General features: G+C 39.8%; 1 protein-coding gene across 1 annotated transcript; it reads right to left on the bottom strand.

Annotated features, from left to right (window-relative positions):
* Positions 1-3,654: 3,654 nt before the first annotated feature.
* On the bottom strand, positions 3,655-17,514 carry LOC129708045 (mucin-19-like). Its single transcript, XM_055653587.1, has 7 exons — positions 17,499-17,514; positions 15,570-15,816; positions 15,432-15,487; positions 15,234-15,319; positions 8,964-9,203; positions 8,725-8,881; positions 3,655-5,462 (listed from the first exon to the last, which is right to left on the bottom strand). Exons 1-7 carry the CDS (start codon positions 17,512-17,514, stop codon positions 5,332-5,334), a joined length of 933 nt encoding a protein of 310 aa, XP_055509562.1. The 3' UTR covers positions 3,655-5,331.
* Between the last annotated feature and the right edge of the window lie 371 nt (positions 17,515-17,885).

The following is a 17,885-nucleotide window of genomic DNA, read 5'->3' as shown; positions in this document are numbered from 1 at the left end:
TGGTGATCTATGGTAGAAAGCCACTTTCAGAAGTAGAGGTCAATAACTCAGAGGCCTTATGGCTACTATCCAAGCTAACAGCCCGAAACAATCTCAAAAGCAATTTGGGCATTGAGCCACAGGATGAGGGCTGATCTTAAAGTAATACTTCCCATCTGAATTCACCAAGCAAAAGTAGACTTGTTGGAGAATTTAGGAAGTGGGATGGTAAAACATTGGAAAAAGTTACTATTAAAAAATATTAGGTGCTTTAGTGAGATTTTTCTGGATAAATCCTCAGAGCATAAAGGGAGATAATCCAAGGAAGGAGGTTATTGGAGTGATTTTTTTTTTGTGCTGGCTGTTAGTGTAAAATCTGTGGTATGGAAGTTATTATTGAAGATTTCAAGGAATGGGGTTAGTCAGGGTTGAAAGGTAGGGAAGGGTAAAGGTCAATGTTTTAAGGAGATTCGGTCTGACTAATTTGAGTGAATTTTTTGCACATGTAATTAAGTGTATTATTGAGTGCACTGCAATTGACATAGATTTCATGGATATCTTTAAACAAAGAAACACACAGGAGACTGACCCTAAACATAAGAGCTCATGTGACCCAAAGCAAATTGGTAACTTTGATCCAAACTGGAAGCAGAGAATGATGGTTGGAGCTGTTTTTGCAATTGATGGGAGACCAATTTAAATTGATCTTAGACTACATGATAATATTGATGTTAATTAGATAGTTAGAACAACAGTGATGGAAGTTAATCATAGTCATAGGTCATACAGCATGGAAACAGGCCAATTTGTTTCAGCTTGCCCATACTGACCAAGGTGCCACGTCTACACTAGTCCCACCTGCCCACATATGACTCATATCCTTCTAAGCCTTTCCTAACCATGCAGAATAATAATAAGAGTAGAACATATATAAAGAATGGTTGGGCCTGTTGAACAGAGTAAATGAAAGGGCAGTTGAGGGGCAATGGAAAACACCCCTGCATCATGCTTCCAGAGAACAGTGTTGAATCCTGATCTTGGATGCTCCTAGTGACTGCTTGGGATTCCTCCACATGACAAGCCCTTGCTGGTTGGGAGAATATTAAAGTACCCTTTGTGTAAATGAGTTGGAGGGAGAATTAATGACAATAAAAGGAAAAACAAAATTGAATTAGTGGAAATGAATTTTTGATGGTCAGTGTAATCGCAATATGTTGAAGGACCCATTTCCCTGCTGTTTGATAATAACTCTACCTTGTGGATCAAAAAACAACCATTAGTACAGTCTTCTGAGGACAACATGGCCCACCTTAGCACATATGTCTTATCCTGTCAGCTACATTTATTATTTATTGTGCATGTTTATATATTTTAGTTGTTTTTCTTTTCTGACTCCTAAATCTCCTGTTTGACAGTTTAATATTAAGCAGCAGAACATGAGATCTGTGACATTTTTGAAGGCTTCAAAGCATCATCACAATCAAAAAAGTTGATTCTCAGAGTGCTCTGCTAAAATGCATTTATCAATAGTTTCTTGGAGTTTGCCTGAAAGTTGTTAAGCTAACTGGCTTGTAGTCTCTTACTTTACAAAATGTTGTATCGCTATTGTGGTTGCAGTGGTAGGAGTGTGGATGGGCAACAGCACAATTATTATTTATTTTTATTTTACTATGTAAGAGTTGGCTAAAACTGTATTCCCCTTAACTAACATGATCCTAAGTTTAAGTAAATAAAATAGTATGTACAGTTCAACAAAATCTAAAGAAACCCCTTTACCTGCATTCAATTGAAAATCTGACTTTTATATCACACTAGACCAACTGGGACCCATTGGGTCCCTGTCACATGGGAAGCCTGGTCCCCCAAAGCAACCCGTCCCTCAACGCAATATTGCACCACAAACCCGTGGCCCCCACGGAACGTGTGGTCCCCAAATTCAACACATTGCCGAACATAAGATTGCAGCACTCCCCTGCCTCCTCCAGCACTGGGCTTTAAAAAAAATTCCAATTGCACTTCCCCAATTGCAATACGAATTGGCCCTCCCCCTCATGTCCTGCCAGGAGCTATGATGGCAACATTGTTGCAAATGTCGGGTGGAGTGCAGTGATATCCCATTCAGGTGAAAAGTTGGTGGAAGCACCGAGTGTTCATGTATTGCAAATTTGTATCGAAGTTTGTTGGAAGCTGGCAGGAAGGATTTTAACAGTAAAAATCTTGGTAAAGTTAGCTTTTTAAACCTTGAAATATCAATAACGTGAAATATAGCAGCAAATCTTAAGTGAGCCTGATTACGACATGAAGGGGGAAAATGTGCATCAGAATATGTACATTTTTCAGCGTTTTGAGGAAGATACAAAACATACATACAACACACACACACATACAAGATGAGACTTTTATAGGTATATAGATATCAGGTAAAAATTGGGAAACATTAAAACATTTTGTGATGGATACATTACCATTCTTTACAGTCACAACTTCTTCTTTCGCCTGGCTGTAATATTTCTCCATGGTAGTAACATGTGCAATCAGGTAAGTTGACGCACTTCAATATATTTTCATCCAAATAGGGAGCACTTCCTGGGCATTTTGCATAACAACCTGTATAAAAGAATAAAAAGTGTTGTGTGATGCTGAGAATTTTAGAATTGCACACAGACTTGAATTTTTTTTAAGTTATTTGTTACAGTTGGGTTTGCATTAATATTCTCAACCTTGTTCCTGATCTATAAATTTTCCATTCTTGATTATTTCCACAAAGTGAAATGCATATTAACATTGCAAATATAATTAAAAGCCAAGCAAATCTCTTTAGTTTAGTTAAGACAATGTTGAAACAGATCCTTCGGTCCACTGAGTCTGCGCCGACCAGCCATTCTCATACACTGGCAGTATCCTACACACTGGGGATAATTTACAATTTTAACCAAAGCCAATTAACTTACAAATCTGTTTGCCTTTGTAGTGTGGGAGGAAACTGGAGCACCCAGAAAAAACCCATGAGGTCACGGGGAGAAAGTACAAATTCTGTACAGTCAGCAGCTGTAGTCAGGATCGAACACGGATCTCTGGTGCTGTGAGGCAGCAACTCTACCGGTTTGCCACTGTGCCTGCCCCAAATAGGACCAGCATTTCCAGCCACTGTTGAACTGCTAGAGTTTACCAAAGCCATTTGTGGTAAATCCACACTTACTGTCAATGTCAACTGACTGCAAAGTGACAAGTTCTTTACCAGATCCCCCAGCATGGAGAGTTTTAGCAGTTTTGTATCCAATCACTGCTGAAGAGCTACATCAGTGATATCAATAATTTGGATGAGAACATACACGGCAAGATTTGCAAGTTTGCTGATAATGCAAAAGTGGGTGGTTGTGCAGTTAGTGATGATGGTTGTACAAAATTGCAACATGATATTGATCAATTGGCCAAGTAGGCTGAGGAGAATGGTTGATGGAATTTTATGCAGGAAAATGTGAGATGTTTTATTTTGGAAAGTCTAACATGGGCAGGACCTACTCAATGAATGGCAGGATTCTGGTTAGTGTTGTAGAGCAGAGGGATCTAGGAGTGCAGCTGCATAGTTCCCTGAAGATGGAGTTATAGGTAGATCAGGTGGTCAAAAAGGCTTTTTTTGGCACATTGGCCTTCATCAGCCAGTATTGAGTATAGAAGTTGGGAGGTCATGTTGCAGTTGTATATGATGTTGCTGAAGTCCCATTTAGAATATTGTGTTCATTTCTGGGCATCGTGTTATAGGAAAGATGTTGTCAAGCTGGAAAGGGTAAAGAAAAGATTTACAAAGATGCTGCCAGGACTAGAAGGTCGGAGCTATAAGCAGCGGTTGAGTAGGCTGCGACTCTATTCCTTGGAGTGCAGGAGGATGGGGGATGATTTTATAGAGGTGTTTAAGATCATGGGAGGAATAGATCAGCTAGATGCACAGATTCGCTTGCCCAGGTGAATCGAGAACGAGAGGACATGGGTTTAAGATGAAGAGGAAAAGATTTAATAAGAATCTGAGGGGTAAATTTTTCACACAAAGGGTGGTGCATGTATGGAACAAGCTGTCAGAAGAGGTAGTTGAAGAAGGAACTATCCCAACATTTAAGAAACAGACAGGTACACATATGTATAGGACAGGTTTAGACCAAATGCTGGCAGCTGGGACTAGTGTTGCTGGGACATGTTGGCCGGTGTGGGCAAGTAGGGCCGAAGGACTTTAAGAGTAACTAGCATTTTTGGACCATTATATATGTCAGGCATAAAACTGCATAAAAATCCATAACCTCATGACAATTACGTGGATAATTGCTAACAGTTCAATGTGTAACTACAAGCATATCCTTGCAAAATCTACTTCTTTATTTCTTTATTGTGTATGTGGGTTTTGAACTGGGCTTAGTATTTCCTATTCACAAATGCTCTTGAGAAGGGAGCAGTAAATCACCATCATCAGAAAGTAGAGATACACCAAATCACCCATCCGCCAATTACCCCTCCTCACCTGTATCCACCTATCACTTGCCAGATATTGCCTAACCCCTGCAGTTATTTACTAGCTTTTCCCTCTCCACACCATCAGTTTGTAGAAGGGTCCCGACCCTCATCGTCTGACCATTTCTCTCCACAGATGCTGCATGATCCACTCAGTTCATCGAGCACATTTGTTTTTTGGGTCAAGACTCCAGCATCTGCAGATTCTTGTGTCTCTAAACTAGGTGAACATGTTCCTGGCGAGAAAATGCTTTCCTGCTAATTGAGAATGCATTGTGGATTGCATTGTCCAGGTGTTTTGTAACATCTGAGCCATTTTTCATGTAATGGAAACAAACTATGCAGAAGCTAGTCTGGATTGTAGGGTTTCAGTACTAAGTCAGGTTGTTGCCTTGGCTTTTGCATTGCTCATATCTTTTAAATCTCATGCAATGTGAATTAACTGAAGACTATCTTAAGTAATAATTTTGATCCCAGAAGGAATACAAGCTGTATCATTGATTCATCACTTTTGAATGAATGTGATTGTAAAAGCTTCAGCTTTGTCTCTAGCATCACATTCTGGGTTTAAAGGTGATCATTAATTGTACATCAGATGTAAACTATTTTTACTTTTCTATCAAGGCATCAAATTGTGCCATAATATAGTACTGTCATATTTTTTTTTCATTTCTATTGATTTTGAACTAAATATATAATACGTAGGTCGACACAAAATGCTGGAGTAACCCGAAACGTCAACCATTCCTTCTCTCCAGAGATACTACCCGTTCCGTTGAGTTACTCCAGCATTTTGTGTCTACCTTCGATTTAACCAGTATGTGCAGTTCATTCCTATATATAGGTATGGATTTAACCTTCAAGTATTGCAGAGAACTTTTTCCCAATGTAATGATCCGAGCATGTTCTTGTTGTTAATGTTCCACAAGGGTGATAGTGCCAGCTGCATTCTTCAGGATTGTTATAATAGTCACAATATACAGCTGCAAAATAAGAGTTAAAATTTTGTTTTTATAGATTTAGAAAAAAATTTGTCAACATTTGACAAAAAGATGAGTTTTTTTAAATTCACAAATCATCCTTACCTTTTTTGTACAAAAAATTCTAAACTAGCTTTTTTTATTTTCTGGATATTTTACCAATTATTTTAAAAAAAAAACATTTCTTCATTGCTTACAATATCTAGTCCTTAATTTTATCCTTCCATAAATCTTGTTTATCAGGTTTTCATTCTAACTCCTTTCTTCCAATTTTCTTGAAGGTGACCGTAAAAGGCTTTGTCTCTAGCATTTTGGGTTTAAAAGTGATCATTAATTGTACATCAGATGAAACTTCTAAACTCAAATCATAATAGTACTCATTTTTTCATATTTCGTTTTTGATTCATTTTACCATAAGGAAAATCTATCAAGAATATAGCCCTACCAAACTAATACCTCCCCACATTCCCTTCCCCTGGTCCTAACATTATGACTTTTTGACTTTTTCCCAGCCCTTTCTATTTTCAATTGAGATCACTCTCCTCGCAACTCTTTTGTTCGTTCATCTCTTCCCAAAAAAACATGGTTCTGGACTCCCCCAACATCGGTAACATGTTTCCTGCCTCTCACGTGTTCAAAACCTTAATAATCTTATACGTTTCAATGAGATACCCTCTCATCCTTCTAAACTCCAGAGTGTACAAGCCCAGCTGCTCCATTCTCTCAGCATATGACAGTCCTGCCATCCCAGGAATTAACCTTGTAAATCTATGCTGCACTCCCTCAATAGCACGAATGTCCTTCCTCACATTTTCCACCTTCATCTACCTTCAAAGAACCATGCGCCTGCACACCTAGATCCCTCTGCTCAACAACACTCCCCAGAGGCCTATCATTCATTGTGTAGGTCCTGCCCTTGTTAGATGTCCAAAAATGCAACACCTCACATTTCTTGGTATTGAATTCCATCAACCATTCCTTAGCCCACCTGGTCAATTGATCAAGTTCCTGCTGCAATCTTTCACAACCATCTTCACTATCTGCAAAACCACCCACTTTTGTATCATCTGCAAACTTGGTAATCTTGCCCTGTATGTTCTCATCAAAATCATTGATGTAGTTGGCAAACAGTATTGGACCCAGCACTGAACCCTGGCACACACCACTAGACACAGTCACTAGTCAAATCTATCCTTAAAATATTCCAATAGATTTGTCAGGCTAGAAAGCCCCTTAACAAAACCATGTTGACTTTGGTTGACTTTATCGTGTGTTTTCAAGTATCTCAAAACCTCATCCTTAATTCTGCACTAAGAATCTAAACAACCATTGAAGTCAGGCTAACCAGCCTATAATTTCCTTTCATTTTTTAAATAGTAGAGTTACATTTGCAATTTTCCATTCATCTCGAACCATTCCTGGTGTTAGTGATTCTTGAAAGATCAGTACTAATAGTTCCACAATTACAACAGAACCCTTTCAAAACCCTGGGGTACAGCTCATCTGGTCCAGCTAACATCCACCTTCATCTTCCTACGCATCTTATCCTTAGAAATAGCAACTGAACTCACTTTAACCCCCTGACACTCTTGAATTTCTGGCATGTGCCGGTGTCTTCTACTGTGAAGACACCACAAAAAAATGTTTTTAGTTCATTTGCCATTTCATTATTCTCTATTACTACTTCTACAGCATCATTTTCCAGTGATGCAATGTCCACACTTGCCTCTCCTTTACTCTAGGTTACTGAAAAAAAATTGGTATCCTTTTTTATACCATTGACTGGTTTACCTTCATATTTCATCTTTTCTCCCATTATTACATTCTTTTAGTTGCCCCTTGTTGGCTTTTAAACAATTCCCATCTTCTAGCTTCCTGCCAATCTTTGCCATATTATATGCTTTCTCTTTTGCTTTCATGCTGTTTGACTTTTTTTTGTCAGCCGCAGTTGTCTCATTCTCCCTTTAATATGTTCCTTCCTATTTGGGATGCATTTTCCAAATTACTTATAGAAACTCCTGTCATTGCTGTTTTACTATCATCCCTCATAATGTCACCTTCCAATCAACTTTAGCCAGATCTTCTCCCATGCCTATATAGTTACCTTTACTCAACATAATGCAGACACATCTGATTTCAGCCTCTCACACTCAAGCTGCAGGCTGAATTGTATCATATTACGATCAATGCCTCCTAGGGGTTCCTTCACCTTGGCCCATAATTAAATCCGGTCATTACACAACACCATATCTAGAATTGCTTTTTCCCTGTTGGGCTCACTTGCAATGTAGAGGAACAGCATCCCATATTTGGCTCGGCTAATGGTATGAACACTAAATTCTCCAATTTTAGGTAACTTAAAATCTACCCCACCTCTCCCTTAGTCCTCCACAACTTCCCTTTCTTATTCCCCCCCACCCCCCCTCACCTAATGCTCCTCTGGCCTCACACCTATTTTCACCTCTTTCTCACATTCCACCTACATTCCTTCCTTTAAGTTCGCAATTTGCAACTCTTCATTCCTTTTATCGCATACCTTCTGTCTTTTGACCTCTGCCCTTCGTCCAAACTACCATCTACCTATCAACTGCCCCTCCGTCGACCAAGTCAACCTAATGGGCCTGTCCCACTTACGCGACTTTTTCAGCAACTGCCGGCAACACGTTGAAAATCCAGCGGCAACCAGAACAAGGTATGACTCTTTGGCCGACTACTCACGACCAGACAGGCTTCACCTCGCGACATGTCACCAGGGTGTTTCCTTATGGTCGTGAGTGGTCTCCTCAGTCGCCCAAAGAGTCGTAGCATCTTTATGATCGCCGCTGAATTTTCAACATGTTGAACATTTTCATAGACCTGCAACGACCTATGACGGGTGCCGGAAGTCACCGAAAAAGTCGCGTAAGTGGGACATGCCCATTATGCCATGCTTGGTCCTGTCCAAGCTTGGTCCTGTCAACCCTCTCTTCCAGCTTTCTTTTCCCACACCCCCACCCCACTCCACAATCTGTCTAAAGAAGGGTCGTGACCCAAAACGTCATATATCCATGTTCTCCAGAGATGCTGCCTGACCTGCTGATTCACTCCAGTACTTTGTGTCTTTTTTTATGTTCACCAGCATCAGCAGCTCCTGGTTTCTGAATTCTGTTTACTTTATTTGTGACAGCTTGCAGCACACATCTGAGCAACACATCCATTATCTTATGAAAGATTTGAAAATAATCATGCCAAGTGCTCTTCAGTTATTAGTAATGGAAACACTTACGGCACAAGTCTGGGGTTCTCCAATCAATACAAACTTCAGCTTTATTGCAAGCTTCTGCATACACAGCTACAGAGGTACAGAAACCCATGTATTTCCCTTCTAAATCACAGGCGCAAGCTCCTTGGACGCATGTTTCATAGTATGGGATTGGTTCAACCTGATAAAATATTTAAACTACATGTTATAAACAAAAATGAACTTAGAATGAACTATAAGATTTAAGATTTGTAAACAATTACCTTTTTATGGCAAGCTTTAAACACGTTATGTTTAATTATGCTGCACTTCCTCTGAGCCCATGATAGACAGTATGGGTTTGCATCGCAAGCAGATGTTTGATTAACTACATGTGAATATGAAGATGATAATGTCCAGCTGTTTCCAAATTCCAAGATGTCGGTGACCAAAGAGTTCCCTTTGGTTGTAAGATCATCTGCAATGTCACCATTGTAATTTCCACACAGACCACTTATTTTATTCTGAAAGGAAAACACACATTGATTTTATGTAGCTTAGTAGAATCATCTTGATTGTTAACACAGTTACAAAAGAGATCCAATGTCAACTGAGTATCAATTTCCCACATCCATTGATGTTTGTACCATGTCTAAGCCATATTATGGCTTGGGCTTTATGCTGATAAATGGAGCACCACTCGTGTGGCTCTCCAGTTTTACAGGAAGTACACATGGGTACAGGAAGCCGGAGATTTGGGGAACTGTCATGTTGAGTTGGCTGCCAAAGTAGGTTTGGAAGAAGAATTAATGTTCTTTTATAACATTAACAAGCAAGATTGATCGAGAAAGCATAACCTACTGGTCTATGCACATACCTTCCATTTAGTGTCCAATGTAATTGAAACTCTTGTGCGTTTGTCCCAAATCACAGTGATCCCTTTGGTAAACTGAAGTATTAAGTAGAGCCCAACTGTGTGAAGTGAATATAAGTCATCTTTGCACTGCATTTGACCAGACGACATCTTGACTCTCTCCACTCTTCCCTCACTTAGTTTGAACAAGTTACCCTGAAGAAATTCCATTGAGTTGTTATTTATATAATATAAACTGATCAAAAGTCATGTGACAGAAATAAAGACAAATCATATAACACAAAGCCAGATTAATAATCCCAGACTGAAGAATGCATACCTCAAGTAAAATTTTGATATTTCTTGTACATATTACTCCTTTTTCACAACATGGGACACCCTCTATCAATATTTGGAAGGTATTATTTTCCTGCTCGTATTTGTCCTGTAGACAAAAGTGAAATGCAAAGCAATTCAGGTCAGGCATATTAGCATTATTCAATAATGAATCTAATTCCATAATAGCTCGAGTTATAAGATAGTAACATTATCAAAAAATTCTAACATTTACAATGCATGGAAAATTACAGTGAAAAAAAAATAAAGACCAAATATCACCACTCAATCAACCCATCCTTTCCACTAAGGTAAAAATAAATTAAATGACTTGGGAACCTGAATTCAAAAACTGAAAACGAAAATGGGATAAAGTTGCAAAGAATGTTACATGACCTTAATAGGTAGACAAAAATGCTGGAGAAAATCAGCAGGTGAGGCAGCATCTATGGTGCGAAGGAAATAGGCAACTTACGGGTCGAGACCCTTCTTCAGACCCGAAACGTTGTCTCGACCCAAAATGTTGCCTATTTCCTTCACTCCATAGATGCTGCCTCACCCGCTGAGTTTCTCCAGCAACTTTGTCTACCTTCAATTTTCCAGCATCTGTAGTTCCTTCTTATACATGATCTTAATGATCAGTACAGACAAACTGGGTGAAATGGCCCAGTTCTTTATCTGCTGACTTTGAAATTGTGTCCGACTCCATCACAGCGTCATATTCAATGCATAGCTTTGCTGTCCTTTACCCTTTTAATAAAATACTGGGCTTGTGTGTGTACCCAGAAGTGTCAGGAGATTTTTCATCATCACTCCAGATGTTCTTTCTCAGTTTTGATCAGGCATTGGCTAGGAATTCCGAAGAGTTGGAGAGGAAGTTAAAAAAATTCTAGAAGGTTTTAAGAGAGCCTGGAAGGATTTTCCTCTGTTCCCCTCATCATTTTTTTGTATCATGCTGGGCTCAGTGTAGATTGTCTGCTTCAGGATTCTGCTGTTGGACATGCAGACAATGTGGTTGAACCATTGGATCTGCCTGAGTGTATTTAGAGCTTGATACTGGAAATGTGTAGGAAGGAACTGCAGATGCTAGTTCACACAGAAGATAGACACAAAATGCTGGATGGACACAAAACTTAGCATCTCTGGAGAAAAGGAATAGGTCATGTTTTGGTTCGAGACGTGTTGCGAGTCTGGGTTAAAATGTGCCCGTACAGCTGGAGATCAAGAGGAATCACAGGGTGGGTGCAACAAGAGAAGGTGTAGCAGAATGTAATGAGTGGGTTAAACTGTGTCCATAGAGCCTGTACAGAGTCTGGATTAAAACGTGGTCATAGAGCCTATAGTTCTGAAGAAGCTCTGGGAGCCTGTACTGTAGGTCTGAAGAAGTGTCTCAACCCAAAACGTCACTTATTCCTTTTCTCCAAAGATGCTGCCTGCCCTGCTGAGATGCACCAGCATTTTGTGTCTATCTTTGATAGTGGAGATGTTGCCCAGGCAAAAACACTAACAGTGGTCTGCAAATTCTGTCATTGGATTTGGAGTAGTTTGCAGAAGCAGCACAATGGGCCTTTGTTGTCATGATAGCTGTGTTCTGAATAGGTAGATTAATCACAAAAATTACTGTTAGACATAACACATATGCAAATGTTACTTGCAAGTTTTGTGTGTGCAATGTATGATGGAGAAAGATCCCTGGGCAGAGTTTGCTGTTGTTGCTTATTTATGGGGTATTGATACCCATTGAAAAATAAATTGTTGACCACAACCTTGAAAACAAGTCCTTATAAAAGGAAGCATCCTTGTTTGAAAATTGTAAGGGGGGGGGAAGTTATCACCATTATTTCTGGGAAGTTCATTACAAAAAATGTTACCAATTTTAGACTCTGAACATTAATAAACTAATTTATTATGTTTTATTAATGTGAGACTTATATATTTTAATGGTATTGTGAGGAAGTCATTGAGGAAAAGCACCTTGTGTTCCATCTATAAATGTTTGTTACAGAGCAATACTTGTTCATTGTGTGAGCTGATGCAATATATGATTCCATGTTCAGCAGAAACTCTTTCTTTCTCCTCTTCCAATGGCCAAAGCCAACACTTCATATTTATTATCATTTAACTTGCCTCAATTAGAACATATTCACTGTTGCCATCAAATGAGTATCTTTTTCCATCAAAGGTTATAGTGTGGCCATCTCCATACACAAGGCACTCCTTTGCACATGTTTTTTTGGTACAGGTCCAGGATCCAGCCAGGCAGGTGCTGTATTATAAAGAGCAGTTGTGTACACAGTTCTAAAACATGCTAAATACAAAGGGTGGGAGAACAGACTTCTGGTTGTAAGGAATTCCTACCCAAGGGAGCGAAACATAAGATAGCCGGAAAAACAAAACCGAAGAAAGTGCAGTGGTGCAGCAGTAGTTGCTGCTTCACAGTGCCAGAAGCCCGGGTTTGATCCTGACTATGGGTGCTGTCTGTATGGAGTTTCTATGTTTTCTCTGTGATTGTGTGGGTTTTCTCCAGATGTTCCAATTTCCTCCAACATTCCAAAGATGTGCAGGTTTGTAGGATAATTGGCTTCTATACATTATCTCCAGTGAGTAGGATAGTGCTGGTGTACGGGTGATCTGGGCGGCATGGACTTGGTGAGCCAAAGGGCCTGTTTCCATGCAGTATCTCTAAACTAAACTAATGAACTTCAGGATATCTCTTTTTTTTCTACAGATACTGTATGGCCGACTGAGTGCTTCCATAAGGGCCTGTCCCACTTTCACGACCTAATTCACAACCTTTTTTACTCATGGACATTTTTCATCATGCTAGAAAAAACGCCCCGACCTACTTGAGTTACCTACGACTAGCATCACATAGAAACATAGAAAATAGGTGCAGGAGTAGGCCATTCGGCCCTTCGAGCCTGCACTGCCATTCAATATGGTCATGGCTGATCATCCAACTCATTATCCTGTACCTGCCTTTTCTCCATACCCCCCTGATCCCTTTAGGCACAAGGGCCACATCTAACTCCCCAGCCTGCTACAGCCTGCTACGGCCTACCTACGACCTCCTACGATCTCGTGACGACCATGCTGTGAGTATGAGTCAAGGGCAAACTCGGCAGAAGTCGTGAATTAGGTTGTGAAAGTGGGACAGACCCTATAGTTTTTTATTTTAATTTTTAGGGGAAATATTTTTTACTGAAGGTGGATAAAATTAGCAATGTCAAGGTGCATAATGGAGAGTTTTTTAAGGGAAGGATAGGCCAGGACATGAGGAAAAATGGAACAGAAAGATATGGTGTTATTTTAGGTGAAAAAAGATGGAAGAAATTTAATGTGGGGCAGAAACACACACAGTTAGATTGATGGACCACTTTCTATGACTAGAGCAGCATGGTGGCATAGCAGTAGTGCTACTGTCTCACAGCGCCAGAGACCCAGGTTCAATCCTGACAACGGGTACTTGTATGTACAGAGTTTGTCCGTTCTCTCCATCACCTGCATGGGTTTTCTCCAAGATCTTCAGTTTCCACCCACACTCCAAATGCATACAAGGTTGTAGATTGATTGGCTTGGTATAATTGTAAAACATTGTCCCTAGTTTGTGTAGGGTAGGGATAAAATGCAGGGGTAGCTGTCAGCACAGACTGGGTGGGCCGAAGGGCCTGTTCCACTCTGTATCACTAAACTAAACATTCTAGGTTGCTCTATTATACATTTATCGGGAGAAAATGTTATTACAAATTAAGTTTAATTTAGATACACAGCATGGAAACAGGCCCTTTCGGCCCACCAATTGCACACCAATTATCGTTCATCCCTTCTCATTGGTTCTATGTTATCCCACTTTTTCACCCACTCCCTACTGACTAATGGGAATTTTACAGAGGCCAATTAACCTGCAAACCCATGAATCTTTGGGATGTGGGAGGAAAATGGAGCAACTGAAAGAAACCCGCACAGTCATTGAAAGAACGGCCAAAATGTTCACAGATGGCATCCGAATACAGGATTGAACCGGGGTCTCTGGCGCTGTAAGGTAGCAGCTCTGCTAGCTACTGGCACGCTTATGGGCCTGTCCCATTTAGGCGACTTTGTAGGCGAGTGCAAGGGACATGTTCGCCACATGTTCACTGGTGGTCTCTGGTGAGTCTCCTTCATGGTCGCGAGGAGTTCCCACATTCTGGGAACTAGTCACGGCCTCCGTATGGTCGCCGCAAATTTTTCGATTTCGCCATGGAGATAATCGATAATCCTGTAGTCATAGGTACAGTTGTAGTGGGGTTGCCATGTAGTTGTAGGTAGTCGTAAGAAGTTTTAGTTAATCGCCTTTGCTGACTGGTCATTTTCATCGGCTCATTGGGGAAAAAAACATAAGCTAGAGTTTGCAGAACCAAGGATAGCCGACTGGTTATGTTAAATGTCCGCCAAACTTCACAGCTGTGTATCCCTGGCTTATTAAAAGTTGTCTGGCTTCTTAAAAGTCTCCACTCCTTCTCCCCGTTTCCCCCCCCTTCTCCCTCTTTTTAAAGGACTTACAGTACACTGTGCTAGCCATCTTAATTACAGCGCCAACCTTCCTGTTCATCGCAGTGTGTGTCTGTATCACCTTGGCTTTGCACTGTGAATTTCAGACAGCGCTCCCCCCGCTTGCCCTGGCCCCCACCTTTGCGATGTGTTTGTGTGCGTGTGTGTATGTGTTCCACTCTGACAGTTGCCGTTCCAGTTCACGGTTTTCAGGCGACTGTCGGCCACTTGACAGTCGCCGGCAGTCCGCTAAAAAATCGCCTAAGTGGGATAGGCCCATAAGTTAAGCTCTACCAGCTGCATCATTGTGCTGTCCCTATTGAAATAAAAAATCACCATAAATGAAATAAGAACTTCATATTTTGGTAAGTGTCCGGTGATAAAACCTCACCAGTTATTGCAGTCTATTTTGATTGTACTCCCATTCTCATGACTTTCATCTGCAAATGAACAAGGGCACTGTTCTGGAGGGATGCATCTTCCTTTCTCACCTTCCACAAGACCGTTGACACAGACACAACCAGGAATGCATGGTCTGTCAGACTATTATTAAGGAAAGAAATAATGTTTTATATTCATCAAGAAATTAACAAAATGGATTTGAATACCAATTTGTTCTGCACATAATTATGCCATAAAATATCATGCAACAAAAATAACTCCGAATGTTCTATATTATACTTGCTCCATTCCAATATGTAGGCGTGGGATAAATTGTGATGATGATTTAAAAAAAAAACAGTAATAGATAACATCGTTATTGTTATAACAAAAATTCAGAGTAAGTTAATGTCCAAATAAGCATTAAAATTTTTTATCAGTAACTGTTACTTACACAAGACTCATTCATGTTTCTGCATGTTTTTGCACACAAATTGTCAGAATTCCGGCAGTCGAGATATACTTTCTTATTTGGACATCCTAAAAAAAAATTAAGTATTAAATATTAATTTGGAGATGAACAGTAATGTGAATTGAAAGCCCAATGTCTAGTAATGTTGACTACACTGAAAGAATAAAAGCAACTGCTCACCTGGCCTGGTGGTTGTAGGGACTGTTAAACAGTAAAGCTGTCCATTTTCACATTTGCTGAATAAAAAAACAGCGTGTTTGATTTTTACAGATCTTTAAATTACTTAATTAATATCAACAGACAATAAAGAATATTTACCAGGTTTTTCCATTCAACGTTCGATCCTGTCCTGTTTTGATAATTTCTCTACCAATATAGCAATGGCAGGATGATTTATCAACGCAAGCACCATCTTTGTCCATGTACGTTCCCTCAGGACAACCACAACCAAAAACAGGAACATCCTTAACTTCGCAGGTATAATCATAATTTGATAGTGATCTACAGGTACGGTTACAAGTTTTCATGTCATTCTCAAAGACCTGAGTCTTGCTACATGTTTTATCTAGAAAAGGGAAAAAAACAACACCTTCAATAATGTTGCTTATTGTAATGAAACACATAACCCCAACACAGTTATTTTCAATCAACATGCTTTTGGTTGGCAAGATGTACATGTGGAGTTCAATACAATAAATAAATAAACAATATGATCATTTTATTTTCTGTCGTTGAGCTTTGTTTCGGATTATCCATGTTCCATAGGAATACATTTTCCTGAGTGTACATTATATGCATACTAAGTATCTCCGTTCACAACAAAGATGAACGTTGATTAAAAATGATACAACCTAGTTACTTGTGTCTCTCTGAAGGGCTTAAATAACTTACCATTTTAGCTTAATATGTGCTTTCAGATGCGCAACCTGTATGATCCAAAGCCTGGAATTTATTAGATTAAATTTAAACAATGAAATAAACAAAATGAGAAATACAGGTCTCGAGGACCAGAGGGCATAGCTTTAAGGTGAAGGGCAAAAAAATGTATAGGATTTAGGGTGGTGGGTGTATGGAAAAAGCTGCCAGAGGAAGTAGTTGAGGCTGGGACTATCCCAACTTTTAAGAAGCAGTTCAGCAGGTACATGTATAGGACAAGTTTGGAAGGATATGGACCAAACTGCCGGCAGATGGGACTAGTAAAGCTGGGACATGTTGGCCAGTGCGGGCAGGTTGGGCCAAAGGGCCTGTTTCCACACTGTATCACTCTAAGACATACACAAGCTTACCAATAATGGTTGGCCTGGGAGCATTAATGTCAGAATAGGATGTGAGAGAAACCTCTGCATGGCTGCTGGATTTGCTTTGTATTTCCATTCATTCTTTTTAAAAGTCTTAGTTATCAAATCTAAGAGACTGTGTGGACATGTGAAGCTTTACTCAGCAGTTATCTGATCTTTCCCAGTGCACTTTTTCCAACGAGGAGGAATTTGAATTTATATAGCATCTGTTATACTTTTAAACTTCCCATTGTACTATGCAGTTAATAAATAACTTTTGAAACGTCATTATTACTACAATGTTGGAAAACAAATTTTCACTTTCTATTCAGCAAGCAGTCAACTCAAACAGAAACAGGACAAACGTTCAGTAAAGAAAGATAAAATGCTGGAGTAACTCAGTGGGTCAGTCAGGTGGATCAGTTTGAAGAAAAGTCCTGACCCAAAGCATCACCTATTCATGTTCTTCAGCAATGCTGCCTAACCTGTTGATTTGTGTCTTTCCTTGTTTCCACATAAAAACATTAAATGCATCTGTTTCAGTGATATTGATTGAGAGATGAAAATAGGCCAAGACAAGGGGGAGAATTCCCTTGTTATTCTTGAAATAGTGCTCTAATGGCATGAAAACAAGTCGTGGCTTGCTGGTTGGGGATAAATGTTGGACATAAAATGACTAAAAACTCAAAAAGAGCAGAAAATAAGATATGATGTATTGGATCTCTGAATGTGGATATGGGATAGGGAGTTGGGTTGGAATGGAATGCAGTGGTGAGCCTTACGTTAGGTCTATTTGCTACACAAATTGCAATGGTATTGGTTTACTTGCATCTACATGATCATTTTGCAAGTATACTATTGGGTTATCAAGTGGGCACCTCCCTTGTTGAGTTAGGCTCACGACATCCCGGGAAGGCTCAACAATTAATTCTGGCATCCCAGAACCACCCCCCTCAATACCTGCTCTCACCTCCTTTGCTACCCATATCTACTAATAAAGGAGACGTTTAATGTAGAAGTCAGTACGAATCATTGGAGAATATGCGTGATAATTATAAGAAAGCTAGGAGGATGATCTTTGCTCAATGGAATTGAGCAATAGGAGTTCCCATTTCCTAACCTCCTAGTGATTTGGGCATGTGAAGGATACCAAAGTACAGCCAAAGAGGAGGAGACATGGTGCAGTGGAATGTATAGGAATATCCCAGGAGTTACTTTCGAAGAAAATATTTGTTTCTGCTTATATTTGGCTCCAATTGACACACCTTAATGGATTATGGCTAATGTTTGCCATCGGCATGTGTCAAGAGCTGCACTTTGAATATTATATCCCCCTCTCCTTCTTAGTGAGGGTCAA

The sequence above is a fragment of the Leucoraja erinacea genome, chromosome 22 (genome assembly GCF_028641065.1).
Source record: "Leucoraja erinacea ecotype New England chromosome 22, Leri_hhj_1, whole genome shotgun sequence".
Lineage (NCBI taxonomy): Eukaryota > Metazoa > Chordata > Chondrichthyes > Rajiformes > Rajidae > Leucoraja > Leucoraja erinaceus.
The sequence above is the reverse complement of the archived record's forward strand: the minus strand, read 5'-3'. Positions and strand labels throughout refer to the sequence as shown.

Bases quoted from the DNA above. Each gene is read 5' to 3' on its own strand.
- LOC129708045 (XM_055653587.1), bottom strand. The intron at 15,488-15,569 runs GTAAATATTCTT...TTTTTTATTCAG, and splicing joins ACGTTGAATGGAAAAACCTG to CAAATGTGAAAATGGACAGC. The intron at 9,204-15,233 runs GTAAGTAACAGT...TTTTCCTTTCAG, and splicing joins GAAACATGAATGAGTCTTGT to AATAAAATAAGTGGTCTGTG.